The sequence below is a fragment of the Silene latifolia genome, chromosome X (assembly GCF_048544455.1).
Source record: "Silene latifolia isolate original U9 population chromosome X, ASM4854445v1, whole genome shotgun sequence".
NCBI classification, from domain to species: Eukaryota; Viridiplantae; Streptophyta; class Magnoliopsida; order Caryophyllales; family Caryophyllaceae; genus Silene; species Silene latifolia.
In genome coordinates this window covers 225,300,117-225,316,982 of record NC_133537.1, presented here as the reverse complement: position 1 = coordinate 225,316,982, position 16,866 = coordinate 225,300,117, and the positions used below count along the sequence as shown (strand labels likewise).

General features: G+C 37.7%; 2 protein-coding genes across 2 annotated transcripts; one reads left to right on the top strand and one right to left on the bottom strand.

Moving 5' to 3' along the window:
- Positions 1–205: 205 nt before the first annotated feature.
- LOC141619458 (uncharacterized) lies at positions 206–2,176 on the bottom strand. Its single transcript, XM_074436478.1, has 2 exons — positions 865–2,176; positions 206–627 (listed from the first exon to the last, which is right to left on the bottom strand). Exons 1-2 carry the CDS (start codon positions 2,174–2,176, stop codon positions 206–208), a joined length of 1,734 nt encoding a protein of 577 aa, XP_074292579.1.
- Positions 2,177–4,430: 2,254 nt separating this feature from the next.
- On the top strand, positions 4,431–5,698 carry LOC141619457 (uncharacterized). The gene is made up of 5 exons (XM_074436477.1): positions 4,431–4,522; positions 4,685–4,784; positions 4,856–5,152; positions 5,237–5,312; positions 5,439–5,698. Exons 1-5 carry the CDS (start codon positions 4,431–4,433, stop codon positions 5,696–5,698), a joined length of 825 nt encoding a protein of 274 aa, XP_074292578.1.
- Positions 5,699–16,866: the final 11,168 nt, after the last annotated feature.

Sequence of the window (16,866 nt, the reverse complement as noted above, 5' to 3'; positions counted from 1 at the left end):
TGAGTTTCTCCTTTACCTTGCAGATTTGCCGCCATGTCCAACTGGAATTCAAAGTTGGTTGATACATTGACCAGTCACTTTGCTTTATATAGATGTAATGTACCCATTGAACCCACAGACTATCTTTCTTCTTGTGTATCCACCAAGAGTATTTTCTTAAAAATGCTATGTTCCACAGATGGTAGTTAATGATACCCAAGCCCCCTTATTTCTTAGGCAGGCAACAAGTCTCCCAAGCCACAGGAGGGGAGTGTTTATACTCAGCGTTGCCAGCCCAAAGATAGTTCCTATAAATACTTTCCATATTTTGAATGACTCCCTTTGGCAACAGGAAGATCCTAGCCCAGTAAGCATGCAGCTGAGTCAATACCACTTTAACAAGTACCAACCTCCCTGCATAGCTTAAGTGTTTGAACCCCCAGCCTCCTATCATGGCCACTATTTTGTCCACCACTTTATTACAATCAGCAATGCCCAGTATTTTTGAAGATATAGGAATGCCTAAGCACCTGAAGGGGAACTGACCCATCTTGAAACCTACAAGCTGAACAATCTGGGAAGCCATATTTGCATCAATACCATTCAAGTACATATCTGACTTGGCCTTGTTTATGCACAGTCCTGAAGCTTCAGAGAAAGTCAGAAAAGATCTCAATAAAATGTTCACAGAATCCACATCAGCTCAGCAAAACAGCAATAAATCATCTGCAAAAGCTAGATGACTAAGTTTCAGTCCTCTAAAAAGTGAATGATATTTGAAGGCAGGTCTATCTGTGACCACACTAATATTCCTTGTTAGATATTTCAGGCAAATGGTGAAGAGTAAAGGGGACATGGGGTCTCCTTGTCTCAACCCTCTTTAACCCTTGAAATACCCAAAATGTGACCCATTCAGAGAGATAGTGTAAGATGTTGTAGTTACACACAACATTATCCAATTGATCATTTGCTCAGGAAACTCAAGTGCAGCCAATATATCCCTAATAAATGCCCACTCAATAGTGTCATAAGCTTTCTTCAAATCAACTTTCAGCATGGCCCTAGGAGAGCAGTTCTTCCTTCCATATAATCTCACCAAATCCTGGCAGATGAGAATGTTATCCACAATTTCCATATCCTTAATAAAGGCACTCTGATTCATACTAATGAGATCTGCCAAAACACCTGCCAATCTTTTACAAATGATTTTGGATATACATTTGTAAATGACATTGCAACACGCAATGGGTCTAAAGTCTTGGACTGTACTAGGGCAATCAAGTTTAGGGATCAGAGTAAGAACAATAGCATTTATCTGATGTAAAATCTTGCCATTAGTAAAAAATTCCAACACTACCCTAACCACATCTCCTCCAATTATGTCATAAGAATCTCTATAAAAGCCTGAAGAGTACCCATCAGGGCCATGAGCCTTCTCCACCGGGATAGAAAAGAGGGCCTCCTTGACCTCAGTCTTAGTCATCTCCTGCAGCATGAATTTGGCCTGCTCACTGGTGGCTGTCTTGCCTTTCTTAACCACTGTAGGACAAACTTTGATCACCTGAGTATAGCTGCCTAACACCTCTTGATAATACTTAATGAAAGCCTGTTCTATGGTATTAACCTCATAATAGACTACCCCATGCATATCCTTGATCTTTAGAACTTTATTCTGGGCTCTTCTAGCCTTGATTTTACTATGGAAAAATCTAGTATTATCATCTCCTAGATTAACCCATTTTACCTTAGCTTTCTGAGCTAAGAAAGAATTCTTAGCTTCATCTAAATCTTTGTAGATCTGAGCTGCAACTCTCTCCTCAGCTTGTAGCACCACATTCCTAGGGTCAACATATAACTGTTTTTGGATATTTTCAAGCACCGTCTTAGCCACCAATGCAGTATTATCAATATTCCCATAACCATCATTGTTCAGCTTCTTCAGAGGATGCTTCAACTTTTTAAGTTTCTTTATCAGTTGAAACATGTGACACCCTTGAATAGGTTGCCTCCAAATCTCAATAACTATACTCTTGAATTTGTCACTCTTCCCCCACATATTGTAGTATTTAAAACAACCTTTTCTTCTTTCAGTTTCCTCCCATAATTCAATAAGGCACGGACTATAATCAAATAAACCCTCAGGTAAGAATGATACTACTCCTGTGGGACCATTAAGTATCCACTCATCATTAGCCATTACCCTATCAATCCTACTGTAAACTCTAGCATCACCCTTTTGTATTCTAGGTGAAGTAAGCTCCAGTAGACCCCAAATCATATAGACCACAAACATCCACACAGTTCTGAAAATCCCTCACCTCAGCATCAGTGACATTAGACCTTATTCTTTCATCCATATAGAGCACATAATTGAAGTCTCCCATGATGAGCCATGGCCGAGTGACTGCAGCTTTTATACAAATCATAGAATTTCACCAATGTGCTCTATCAACATCTTTGTTACACCCATACACTAGAAAACAGGTCCACTCATATCTATTCACAAGATATGTAACATGAACATGAATGACCTGTAAGCCCTTCTGAATACATGAAATAGTAAACTCAGTAGCATCCCACAATAGCCATATTCTACCACTATCTTTCACATCACTGTTATCAATAATTTGCCAAGGACTACAAAAACCAGATTGAATTCTATCTTTATTCTTGATTTTGACCCTAGTTTCTACCAAACCAAATAAACCAATTTTATTATTATGCACGAATCTTCTAAGATCACCTTGCTTATCCATTTATTAAGGCCCCTTATATTCCAAAATCCTATATTAACCATGTTCAGGATTTGCTAGTGACTTCTCCTTTCCCATACTATTCAACACATTCTATTTTAAGGAATACTGAATAACCTCCATAAATGTAGGCCCTCCTTGACTACCTCTTATCCCCAACCTAGACATTCGATGTTTAGTCTGGCTGGTGACATGGAATTCAAAACATTACCTTCGAACGACATAGGAGTAACTACCACAGAAGGATCAATCTGAGGCAGCACCACCTCCTGCACAGATTCCATTCTCTGCACTGTGACTTGCTAAGGAGTTTTCTGCACATGAGTAACTGGTTTAACTGGCTCTTGGACTTTTGGTCTCCAAATTTTCTGAGTAGTTTCTTTTTCACCTCTACTTTTCTTTTCTGACACATGTCTGCATCATGCCCAATTCCTTAGCACTGAGAACAGACAAGGGGCTTCCACTCATAGAAAATTTCTTGTACCTGAATCACATCTTTATCATCAATGAATTCAACCTTATCAGGCAACTGCTGGCCTATTTTAACTTCTACCATGAACCTAGCATATTCCAAATAATCTATACTCTCAGTATCACGATCAGCCCTAACAGGCTTACTTACCATACTAGTAATCTTTTATAAGGCTTTCCCCCAAAATTTATGTTCTAAGTTGTAAAAACCTCACCCAAATTCTCACCACATGAGGCTTATCCTTCTCACATTTCACATCAGGCTACCAATCTCTAATAATAAACGGTTTATTATCAAAGAATAGTTGCTTAGATTGAAGGACCTTATCCTTATCCTCTTGCTTACTGAACCGAATTAAACAAATCCCATTCGCTTAAAAAGTAACATTATCAATCGAAATATCTTTCCAAATTCGTCTTACAAAACCATCCATTACATGACTACGTGGATTAGCTCCTAGAACAAAACAGAAAACAAATGTTGACCAAAATTCTAACTCACCTTGAACATCATCAGCTTCAATTTTGACTCTAGGGTTTTCCAATTGTTTACCTTTCTTTGCTCCCACCACCTGCCAATCCTCTTTTTCTGTAGCTTTATCTTCCGGGATAACATTCAGTTTCTTGTTCAAATTGAAAGACCGTAATTCCGCTGCTCTTGAGCTCTTAGCTGCACTGACCTGCGCAGCAATCTCTCTCACTTTGTTATTGTGTATCGTATTACTATTATTTTTGTGTTTATTAGGTGATGAACTATTATTATTGTGTTTTTGTGAGGTATTACAAGTTAATACAATCCGTTTATTTTTCGCCATTGCTGAAGAATTAAAGGATTATAAGCTTTCTCTCTTTACTCGCTTTCTCTCTCTCTCTTAGTGATGTTGCTATAATTTTTCTCTGCCATAGTTATTTTTGTTACCTAGATGGCGACTCCGGATTCTTTTAGATAACCACTCATCCTGATGATCAGGAAAAAATCACTTTTACATGTCCATATGGTGTATTTGCTTATAGGAGGATGCCTTTTGGTTTGTGCAATGCCCCAGCTACCTTTCAGCGTTGTATGATGGCCATATTTCTGATTACATAGAGTCTATTATTAAAGTTTTTATGGATGATTTCAGTGTATATGGTACTGACTTTGATGTTTCCTTGAGAAATTTGAGTAAGGTTTTGCAGCGCTGTGAGGAGAGCAATCTTGTGCTAAACTGGGAGAAGTGCCACTTCATGGTCCCTGAAGAGGTGGTACTTGGTCATTTGGTGTTAGAAAGAGGCATCCAAGTGGATAAAGCTATGGTTAAGGTGATTGAGCAACTACCGTACCCGGTTAATGTTAAAAGCGTGCGAAGTTTTCTTGGTCATGCAGGATTCTATCGCCGCTTTATTAAAGATTTTTCAAAAATTGCTCAACCACTAACCCAATTTCTCCATAAAGATGCCCCTTTTGTTTTTGCTGATAAGTATGTTAAGTCTTTTGACAGGATTAAACAGGCTCTTATCTCAGCTCTAATAATCCAGTCTCCATATTGGAATTTACCTTTTGAGATCATGTGTCATGCCAGTGATTATGCCATTGGAGCCGTTTTGGATCAAAGAAAATATAAGTGTTGCATGCTATTTATTATGCAAGTAAGACTCTAGATTATGCACAGATCAATTACGCTACTACGAAGAAGGAGCTCCTTACAGTTGTCTATTCTTTAGATAAATTTAGAGCTTATATTGTGGGTTCTAAAGTGATAGTTTATACTGACCATGCGACACTGAAGTATTTATTGGCTAAGAAAGAAGCCAAGCTGAGACTTATTCGTATGATTTTATTTTTACAAGATTTTTACTTGGAGATTCGTGATAAGTCGGGCGCAGAGAATGTAATTACATATCATTTATCTCGTATGAGATTTGATGGAGGAGAATGTACTTACAGAAGGTGCATTCCAGAGAGTGAGGTACATGCCATTCTTTCTTACTATCACTCTTCTTCTTATGGTGGTCATCATGGTCCATCTATGACCTTTGCTAAAGTGATGTAGTCGGGCATCTTTTGGCCAACTATGTTGAAGGATACTACTGGTTTTGTCCGTTCTTGTGATGCGTATCAAAGGACGGGTAATATTTCGCAAAGGCATGAGATGCCTCAAACTGGAATCTTGGAGGTGGAGATTTTTGATGTTTGGGGTATTGATTACCAAGGGTTGTTCCTTACATCTCGTGGGAACCAATAAATATTCGTAGCTGTTGATTATGTCTCTATATGGGTAAAAGTCATTGCCACTCCTACCTGTGATGCTAAAGTAGTTGTCAAAATGTTTCAGAAGATTATCTTTCCGCGGTTTGGAGTCCTTCGCGCAGTCATTAGTGATGGGGGTAAGCACATTAATGAATGTCATCTTAATTCTTTATTGAAGAAATATGGCGTTACACACCGTAGAGGATTGGGATATCATCCACAAACTAGTGGGAAAGTGGAGCTTTCTAATAGAGAGTTGAAGTAAATCTTGGAGAATGTAGTGAGAAAGAACAGAAAAGATTGCAGTCGTAAGCTTGATGACACCTTATGGGCTTACCGAACTGCATTCAAAACTCCGATTGGTGCATCATAGTACCGTTTAGTCTATGGCAAAGCTTGCCATCTTTATGTGGAGCTCGAGTACAAGGCTATGTGGGCCATAAAGAAGTTGAATATGGATCCCTCACTGGCGGGTGAGAAAAGATTAATGCAGCTAAACGAGCTTGATGAGTTTCGACAGCATGCCTATGATAGTGCTCGAGTATATAAGGAGCGAACCAAGAAGTGGCACGACAAGCACATCTTGCAACGAGAATTCAATGTGGGTGATAAGGTATTATTATTTAACTCTCGCTTGCGCTTTTTTCCGGGTAAGCTCAGGAGTAGATGGTCAGGATCGTTCACTGTTGCTGAAGTGAACAAATTTGGGTCAGTTACACTGCAAACTACCAAAGGTGAGACTTTTAAGGTGAATGGGCAATGCTTGAAAGTCTATTATGATGGTGCCTATGTTGGAGTGATAGAGGTCGTTCACCTCTTCACTATTGATTCCTTTTACTGGAGAGGTAATACGGTCATGCGGGACCGCATAAACCAGCGCTACCGGGAGGGAGCCCGGAGTTTTACTTGTAATAATTTTGTAATTTAGGAAGTTGATCGCATTTAATTTCATTTCAATTGTGGAAAATTCAAGGGGTACCCTCGAACTTTGTCATTTTGTATGTGGTACCCAACTTTTTAAGTTTGTACACATGATATCCTTGAGATTTGATTTTCAAGCACAACGTGCCCTTTTTATCGTGTTTAAAATTTTCAATTGAGCGTAAATCATATATCAGAAATCGAAATTGGCTAATTTTGTTTTTCCAAACTGATTACCTCTTCGAGATCTATAAATTGGTAAAAAGAAAGTGGTCATTCGGAAATTTAAGATAGAAAGATATGGTTGATTTGAGATTTTTGTTAAAAAAACCTTATAAAATGTCAGACGACAATTTTTTTCCCTCAGATCGTAGATTATGACGAGATAATCATTTTAGGAAAAACACTTGGCTAGTTATAAATTCCACTCTTGGAGTTATGCACAATTGAGTTTTTTTTTATAGCGACAAAAAGGGCATGTTGTTCATGAAAATCAAACATGGAGAGTATCATGTACACAAACATAAAAAGTTGGTTACCACGTGCAAAATGGCAGTTCGAGGGTACCACGTGAATTTTTCATTTAAATTGTTATTATCTTGTGTGTTTTGAGTGCAGTAAGAGAGTGAATTTAATATATTTGTGGAGTATTTTTGCAGAAAAGACGGAATATATGGCGAAAATTGACATGTTGGGAAAAGAGACGGAAAAATTTTGAGCACTCGATCGAGGAACCAGGATATTAATTCACATTTATCAAATGCCGAAAGTTGATGTTCGTGGAAAGAGTGTACTCGATCGAGTACATCAGCACTCGATCAAGTATACCGAGAGAACCTTGTTCCACGGTTTTAGTTATTGCTTTCCTCTTCTTACTTTCCCTATTTCTTATTATTACTTTTTATATTCCGCCCATATTCTTCTTACTTCTTCCCTAGATCTACACGTCCCCGATCGTAATCTTCCTCTAAATCATCATCAAAACTCAAATTAATTTCTTCTAAGTCGATTTCTGGTACATTGATTAACTCCAATGTGCTTATTTTTGTGTTTAATCATCCCAGTCTCAAGAAAAGAGGTAATTTCTATTGCGTCTTAAATATAGCTCGAAAATTGAATATTGTTGCTTGTTTCTTATGTTTCTTGCCTTAAATCTTCTATTGCTTATGTATAATTGCTACTTCCATGCTATTTAACCCATTAATTGTTGAATTAAAAGCCCAATTTTGAAAATTTCAAAATTAGGGTTCATATTTTCGGGACTTATTTTAGCATTAAATTGGTTGGTAATTATGTTTATTTGCTTGGAATCTTCATTGTTTGTCATATAATTACAATTTCCTTGCCATTTACATAGTTTATGTGTCATTTTCGACCCAAAAATCGAATTTTTCGACTCACTTTGTCTTAAAAACGTGAGCTATTTTGGCATTAAAGTTGGTTTATAAATGTAGGAATGCTATTTGTAGGTATATCTACTCAAGAACAAGGCAATAAGAGACGGAGGGAGAGGCGTGCTTCTATCCGTCAACCAGTTGTTGAATCTTCCAAAGAGGAAGTCGAGGCACTTGAGCAATTCCCGAGTATCCATTCATTGAATTTCGGGATGGTGAGCACAGGGACAAATTCTTGGAGTTGATGGAGCGTCGTATGGCACCTACTAGGTGTGTTGATCGTAAAATCTTGCGTACATACAAGATTGAGACTACCATGGAAGATTTGTTTTATTAAATTGGTTTATCCGGTTTATTTGATCTTCATGAACTCTCTTATCGTCCATTAACCATTGAATTTCTGAGTTCTTTTGTTTATGACAAGCTAGGACATAAATTTCGATTTCGGTTGTTTAATGTTGACTGTAGTTTGTCATTTGCTCAACTAGCTGAGTACTTGAACATCGACCCTCATACTAGTGGTGACTACTTGGTTGTACCTGAGGATTTACATGCTATCCAATACTTCCCTTTGTTTACTGGTTATAGCGATGTAGATGTCAGTGTTATGGCGCTGAGTGATGTTCAGCACGTTTGTTTGAAGTTGTTTCTAAGGATGATGAGCTATATTCTATATGGTCGCTATGACAAGAGTAGGGTACATTCTATGGAGGTTCTCTTACTTGCTAGTTACTTGAACCCCTTCCAAGAGGCTACATTCCAATTTAGACCTCCTGATGTTATTTCTAATGCCTTAGAACGTATGACAGGAAAGTTTGCGACTCTCGATTGTGGAGCTATTAATACTCGGTTGGCTCATAGGTTGGCTAACTTTCAGCGTCATGATCCTTATGAGCCGTTAGTGGATGATGAATATTTGAGGTATGGTATCCGCTACACCACTATTATTAGTGGTGCTGATCATTATTGGAGTGTGAAGAATCATTTGTGGATGAAGCTAATGAATGATAACTTACCACCTGTTGAAGCTCCTGAAGAGAATGATTCTTCTATTCGTCCTCTTCCCACACTTACTTAATTCCTAATAATTTGCTAGTTGCTTTGCCTTTTACTAGCACTACTACCACTACATGACGCCGTAGACCACACCGAGCTCCACCTACTCACATTCCTGGATCTTTTCAGCCGCGGCCTGTTGCTCCATCTACCACTTTGATCCTATTGTCAAGAGAGAGGTGAGGATTCATGGGGGGATTAACACTGCCTTGACTAATAGGCGGTTGTGGTAGCAGCTCGACGCCATTCGTCTGTCTGAGGAGCAATAGTACGCTGGCACTTCGCTCAGTTACAACTCTACTCCCGGAGATGATATTCAGGTTTTTTCATCTTTATGGTGTTCCTCCAGCAGAGTTTGGCCAGTATAGACGCGACTATGGTGCTCTTGGTCATTCTTTCTACACTCTTATCCGGCCTGATATGCCTGTTGGTGGCTTTAGGGATCAGTTTTAGGCTTCTACTTCTCAAGGAGGTCGGTTTGGTGCTAGGACCTCAGGATATCGTGGTCAGTTTGATGCTTCTACTTCATGGACAGCTGGTGGAGTCCGAGGTGGTTGTAATAGAGGTCGTGGTCGACGTGGAAGCCTTGTTGGCCGTCTTGCTGACCTAGGAATGGACATTTTGCAGAGAGAGGGTGATGAGTATGATGAGGCCATCCATGGTGACGGCAATGATGATGATGATGGAGATGAGTATCAGAGATAGCTGGTCACTACATCACCCACTTTGGAGCTGGTTTGGGAGAGCTTCTACTTTGCGGCTGGTACTATCTTTCATTGTACCTTCTTTTATTTTATTACCTTTATGTTGTTAGTTATCTCCCATTTCCCTTTGTTTGTAATGTCCTTTACGTTGTTGCTGCTGTTGTTTGTGATTGCTATGCTATTAGGGTCACAATGAGGACACTTTGACATTTAGGTTTGGCGAAGTATATATTTATGTTTGTGTGATTTAATTTAAGTTGTGTGCTTTAATTATTGTTGTGTGCATTTAAACACAAAAAATCCATAAAAATTAAAAAAAAATCAAAATCCAAAAACATGTTCTTCTTTTTTTTAGGTCAAGTCTTGGTGAATTGAGTAGCAATGATGATAATTTGCATTATTTTTGCATTTCAATCCCAATAAAGTTATCATTGTACATTGTTTTGACTCGTTATTTATGAAAACAAAGTTCATAATTCAAGTCTTGACCGTAATAACATGCCTTGTGCTAAGTAGATTTGATAAAGTTATGTTGGTAAACCACTTAAATTTCTGAGGTATATAGAGCTCCTTAGGCAATGAACATTAATAAACTGGTCTCATTGTCAATTACGCTTGAGTCTGATTCTCCTTGTGGAATGTGTAATATCAAACTGCATAAGTGTGACATTAGTTTCTTAATATTTTTATGCGTTCATATGACTAAATACATGTGAAAAGGCGGTTATTACTGTTCAAATAAGCCTAACATTACCTTTTGTTTATCCCGTTTGAACCCTTGTAGCCGTTTTATATTCCATCTAATAACTACAATCCAAGAATTTGCCTACCTTATCAGGACCGTCGCAATTGCGTGAATTTCAAGTCTATTTTTTCTACTTTGGTTGGGAATGAGACTTTTAATGTCAAGTGGCATTTTTTGGAGAGTGATTCATAGTCTCTTATGTGTTGTCAAAGTTGAGATAATTTCTCTAGCTGGGTGAACTTATGCTTATTATTATAGATTTGGTTTTGGTTTTAGCGCTGCGACTACTGTCTTAGCCTCACATATTCATACGTGCTTTGGCAAAAACAACTTCAATACCATTTACCCATTTGCCACCTTATTGTCCTTGATACATGTACTTTTTTTTTTATTGTGATTGCGTATTAGTTGGAAAAATTTCTATCACATTAGAATCCATGCATGTTTCATAAGTTGAGTGAGTGTCTTATTTCTTTCTATCTTACATATAACTCACTCTTTATGAGTGCAAGAGTGAATCCTTGAGAATGATGCGACGGGTCGTTGTCCGTCGTAAAACACATTTATATCCAACTACTAGCATAGCAAGTAAGTCGGAGTCAAACCCAAAGGACGGGGGTATTCGAATTGTTCAATCTAATTGTAGTTGTACTAAGGGTTGTCACAATTGATTTGAGTTGATGATTCTAAACTAAAGAAGGCCATAAAAAGCAATGAAAGGTAAAACAAGCAACAAAATTAAGAATGTAAACAAATGATAAAAGACATTAGGGGATCATGGGAGTATAGGGGAGTCATGGTAAGATAGCTTAAATGAGTCATATAGATGTAAGAAATTATTATTGTTGGAATCGAGTTAGTTTATATCCTAAAATTCCTAAGAAGTTTTGGGTCTCGGTGGCGAGTCGGTCAAGACTTTACAACACCTACAAGTCGAATTAATTCTTCCTATTCAACTACATGCATGGTCTAAAAAGCCTTTAGTTGGTTTATGTCTTACAAGTATTGTTGAAGGGATAAGAGAATCATGCTAGGTTGTCAATCAAGCATTTAATCAAACATAACGTGCAGAAGTTGAAAATACAACAAGAAAGCATTCATATGAACTCATTAATCATAGACTTATCCCATAATTACTTCCATATTCCCCCACTAATCCTAGCTAGCGGACTACTCACTACACATCATGATTATTATGCTAGCAATGGTGGCAAACATCACAACACAAATGAACATGATGATTAAGCAAGGTAATAAAACAAGAGATTAACAAGTATATAAAGAGGAAATAAGAAGGTTACCAACTTGGAAAGTAAAGATGAACATAAACGAAGAAGAATCCTTGAATAAAGATGGAGACTTGTCACTTAGTCTTAAAATACATACCCAAGAGATCCAAATGTAAATAACTTGTGATGAACAAAGGAAATGAAAGAATAATATAAGAAACCCTTTGATTAATGGTGGAGAGATTTCAATTCCCCAATACAAACCCAAGATTTCTTCAAGTACAAAGCTTAAACTAAGATTGTTTGAGAAATAATTTAGGAAAGATTAAAGTGCAATTTGTGGAATGATTAAAGATTAATCTATTCTAATCTACTCCTAAGAAGGCTTAATCTAATCTAAGGGAACTTAATTTCCTCTAAATACAAGAGGGGTATATATAGTGGGCACAAGAATTAGGTTAACTAAGGGTTTAAATGATGATTAAGCCCCTTAATTGATGTCCAACGCCTTGCAAGTCTTAGTTGGGGACGCACGACCTCTCTTCATGAAGATAATCATCCTGCACTGAGCGGATGCTCGTCTTGGCTTGGGGATGCCTGTCCTGACTTGGGGTCGCCCGTCCTGAGTTTGGGGATGACCGTCCTGACTCTGGGACGCCCGTCCTGAGGGTTAGCTTGTCTATTTGAGCTCGGATTGTAAAACGGACATCATTTCCTCATCCGGACTTCTATTGGAGTGATTCAATAGCCTAGACCACTTGATTTTTCGACACAGTTTCATCTATCATAATTTCAGAGCCAAACAAGTAACTCTTGGTTTAGTTCCAAGCAATTTCCTCTTATAATGGCTCCCTTCTCGTCATCCTTGCCCTACAACTTGTGGGGATTGATTCTTGGGTCGTGGGGATTGTCCTTCATAGCCCTAAGACTTGCTTTATTGAGCTACAACCTTTAACCTTGGTCTCCTATTTGATGCTTGGTCGTTGGATGCAATCCATTTAGCTCTTTTTTACTCTGTTTAGGCAAGGTTAGTGCTCCTGTCCTACCAAGGACAGCAAACCTCATAGAATATGCATAATAGGAAGCTAAAGATAAGAAACGGCCCTAATATAGACTAAAAGGCATAGGAACTAGGCTAGTTAGGGGACTAAGTGTGCGTAAATAGGAGTCCCATCAAATATCCCCAAACTGAACCTTTGCTCGTCCCGAGTAAAGAGGTGACTAAGATTATGACCCTTATTTTAAACTAATACTAATAACATAGCCGTTGTGAGACAATTAACGGGTCTCACTCCGCCCCTTCAACTCACAACAAGACATCTATCAGGTAAGATGCCTTCGTGCAACGCAAGGTGGGGCTTGCCAAAATGGTGATGCATCCAAGCATTAAGCACACAAAACAAGTAATGGATACATCTACAAAAGAACAGCCACTTTCCTCATCTAAGTGGAGGAAGCACTAAAAGAAAAATAATCTAAGGACACATACTTCGTCATAGATACTAGTTATACAAACTACTAAGTCTAAAAGGATAAAATTAAATCATCTCCTAGTAGTGTTGGACTAGGTTACGTGCGTCCGCAATTACTAGATGCTTTCGTCAAGAGTCGGGTCCTTATGGCATTAGAAATACTAAAGGATCGCGGAATTCCCCCTCTTGCCTAGACAAAAGGAAGGGTCATCCGCTCTCCACCATGCAACAAAGATAGGACCATCAATGGATAAAACGGTTTCGAAGTATATGAGTTTCATGATAGTAGTTTGCATTTGAGTTGTTTCCTCCCCATTTTTGTGGTTTTTGACATTAAGAAAATTTATTTGCCATTTTTGATGATTTGGCATTTTTGACTTAGCAATTTTCAACCTTCACATTCCCTAGCTAATGCCTCAAATGTAGTGTCATATCTATGTGAGAAGAGAACAAAAATACAAGTATATACAATTCTACACTACTAAATTAAAGAACATATTTTTGGGATTTTTTCGAAAATTTTCAATTTTTATGTATTTTGGAATATAAATTCCCATCCTCCACTTTATTTTGGACATTGTCCTCAATGTACATGTAGGAGTAGGAATGAAAAAGAAATACTTGTTTTTGGATTTTTAAAGATTTATGGAAATTGAAGTACAAATGCAAATGCAATGATATGAATGAATACATGCTCTAAGTAAATGCAATTCTATATGTCATATATACCAAATTAATTAAATCTAGACTATGCTAGATGATGCATGTTTTCTATTAAGTTGGAAGCTAATTTAAATTAGCTTAGGGCACCTATGATCAAACCTCCCCAAGCCGATTTAAGCACTATTTCTTGTATAAAAAGGAATAGGTTTGGTCATTAGTGACTATGCATAAATGCAAACTTAACTACATGAATTAACTATATGAGACATCTGAGAAATATTATAATGCAAACTATACTATATGAACTAACTAATGCAAAAGTGATATGATATATTTTACAAATGCTAGTCTACTCTATATGATTAACTATGATGTATGTTACTTCATGGTTGGACCTCCCCAAACCGAATTTAAACACTATTTCTAATGTAGGAAGAAAGGGGTTTAATCATGAGGTAACTACATAAATGCAAGGTATATGTAAATATATGGCTTAATGCAAGCTTAACTTATTCTAATCTAAAACAATGCATGCAAAGATTAAACATATGGAAAAGGACGCAACAAGGCTACACTAAAATATCACAAATGAGTCATTTAAAAATCCATTTAACGCTTGTATTAGCTTATCAAACGAATTTGACCAATCCTCACAAATGTGGTCATAAGCATTGCAAAGTGAGCAAGACCAACCATAGAACCAAGAATGAAGAAGAGTGTTAGTGGGATGCTTGTGAAAAAAGAGGTGCATACAAAATATTTCAAAAGCATTCATGGGTTCATCACTTGGTTTTAATTACACAAGAGGAGAGTCAAAGCTTATAAAATCAGATAGGACAACATCCTCCCCATGCCAACTTCCTCTAGGGGTGGTGTCCATACTTCCATCCTCAAGTCTTTTTATGAAACCAACAAGTGCTAAACAAACCACTTTAATACTATCCTCATAATCCTCTTCAACATTCATGGGCTCAAGCAAAGGGGTAAGAGAAATAAAGTCTAAAGAATCGATGGGTGAAAGGAGATCATCCTCACCAAAAAAAGAAACCTCAAATTTTTCAAGAATGGATTCCTTAAGTAAATCTATCTCACAATCCCATTCATCCCCAATGTCCAAACTTCCTTCACCCCAACAATCATGACAAGGCTCTTATTTCTCGTTACTTTCCTCCATTTGCTCTTCATCGCTACTCTCTTCATCACTTTCAATCCTAAGAGCCTCATATCCTCTAACTAGCTCTCTCTCTCTCTCTCTCTCTCTCTCTCTCTCTCTCTCTCTCTCTCTCTCTCTCTCTCTCTCTCTCTCTCTCTCTCTATCTATCTTTCTCTCTCTCTACCACCTCATGATTCACCTCAAAAGACACTCTCTCAAACTCACACAAACCAAGTTCCTCATTCTTTTCAACAAGAAGATTATTCGGCTTACTCAACCATACATCATCATTGTCAAATTTAACACTTTCCAACTCACAATCGTAAACAACTTTCACAAAATGAAGTATAGGTTGGAATAGGATGTGTGGAGGGTCTCTTGGAATATGGTGGGGCGGTTGAGAAGAAGAGTTATAGACATTCATAAATCATTAACATCATCCATGGGATTTGAATTCACAAGGGGTGGGGATGCATAAAAAGGTCAAGCATTTGAGTCACCACCACAAGATTCATTGGACAATGTTAAATCATGCAAAGAATTCACATTCATGGGGGAAGGAGGCATATAACTAGCATGATAATCATAGGTATTATCAAGAGAATGAGAAACATCACAATCATCAAGCAAAGAATGAATATTTGGCTCATCTCTACATTGTGGTCTTCTCCTAGGTCTCACTCTCCTATAGCCCAAATTCTCATAGTCACTAGCCATCCTTTCAATTAATTCATAACCTTCTTCAACTCCCAAATCATAAAACCTTCCACTAGAAGCACAAATTATCATATCACTATAGTGTGGAATCATGTTTTCAAAGAAAGTCAAAGTGGTTAACCAAAGTGGTATTCCATGATAGGGACACGATCTCAATAAGCCCTTAAGTCTCCCCTAAGACTCACTCAAACTCTGAAACCCATCTTGTTCAAATGTAAGAATCTCATTTCTAAATTTGGTGGCCTTAGAAGGAGGGAAGAACTTTCGAAGAAAGGCTAGACCAAGATCTTTCCAGGTGGTGAAAGTGTTAGGAGGGTGTGATTTCAACCATCTTTTAGCTTCACCCTTAACTAAGAAAGGAAATAGAATGACTTTTATGGTGTCATTGGATACTTCATCATTCCTTAACACACAACACAAATCCACAAATCTCCCAAGGGGGACAAACACATCCTCACTCTCATACCCATGAAATGCATTTTTCTCCACTAAATCAATAAAGTCTAGTTTAATATGAAAGCTAGAAGCCTTCACAATACCAAAAGTTAATTGGTGAGCCAAACAAGTCGGGGTCGGGCCTATTATCGTCGTCAAAAGTAGGCATGGCAAAACAACAAGAAAATACCTAAATCAAAAAAAGAAACAAAGTTCTCAAGGAGCCAGGGTTCCTAATGAAGAAGAAGCACAATTAAAACTAGACAAAAGAACGATCCAAATACACAACACCGTCCCCGGAAACGGCGCCATTTTGATGTGACGGGTCGTTGTCCGCCATTAAACCCATTTATATCCAACTACTAGCATAGCAAGTAAGTCGGAGTTGAACCCAAAGGACGGCGGTATTCGAATTGTTCAATCTAATTGTAGTTGTACTAAAGGTTGTCACAATTGATTTGAGTTGATGAGTCTAAACTAATGAAAGCAGTAAATAGCAATCAAAGGTAAAACAAGCAACAAAATTAAGGGTGTAAACAAATGGTAAAAGACACTATGGGATCATGGGATCATAGGGGAATCATGGTAAGATAGCATAAATGAGTCATATAGATGCACGCAATTATTATTGTTGGAATCGGGTTAGTTTATATCTTACAATTGCTAGGAAGTTTTGGGTCTCGGAACCGAGTCAGTCAAGACTTTACAACACCTATAAGTCGACTTAATTTATCCTATTCAACTATATGCATGGTCTAACAAGCCTTAAGATGGTTTCTGTCTTACAAGTCTTGTTGAAAGGATAAGGGAATCATGTTAAGTTGTCAATCAAGCATTTCATCAAACATAACATATGCATAAGTTGAAAATACAATAAGAAAGCATTCATAAGAACTCATTAAGCATAGACTTATCCCATAATTACTCCCCTAATCCCCCACTAA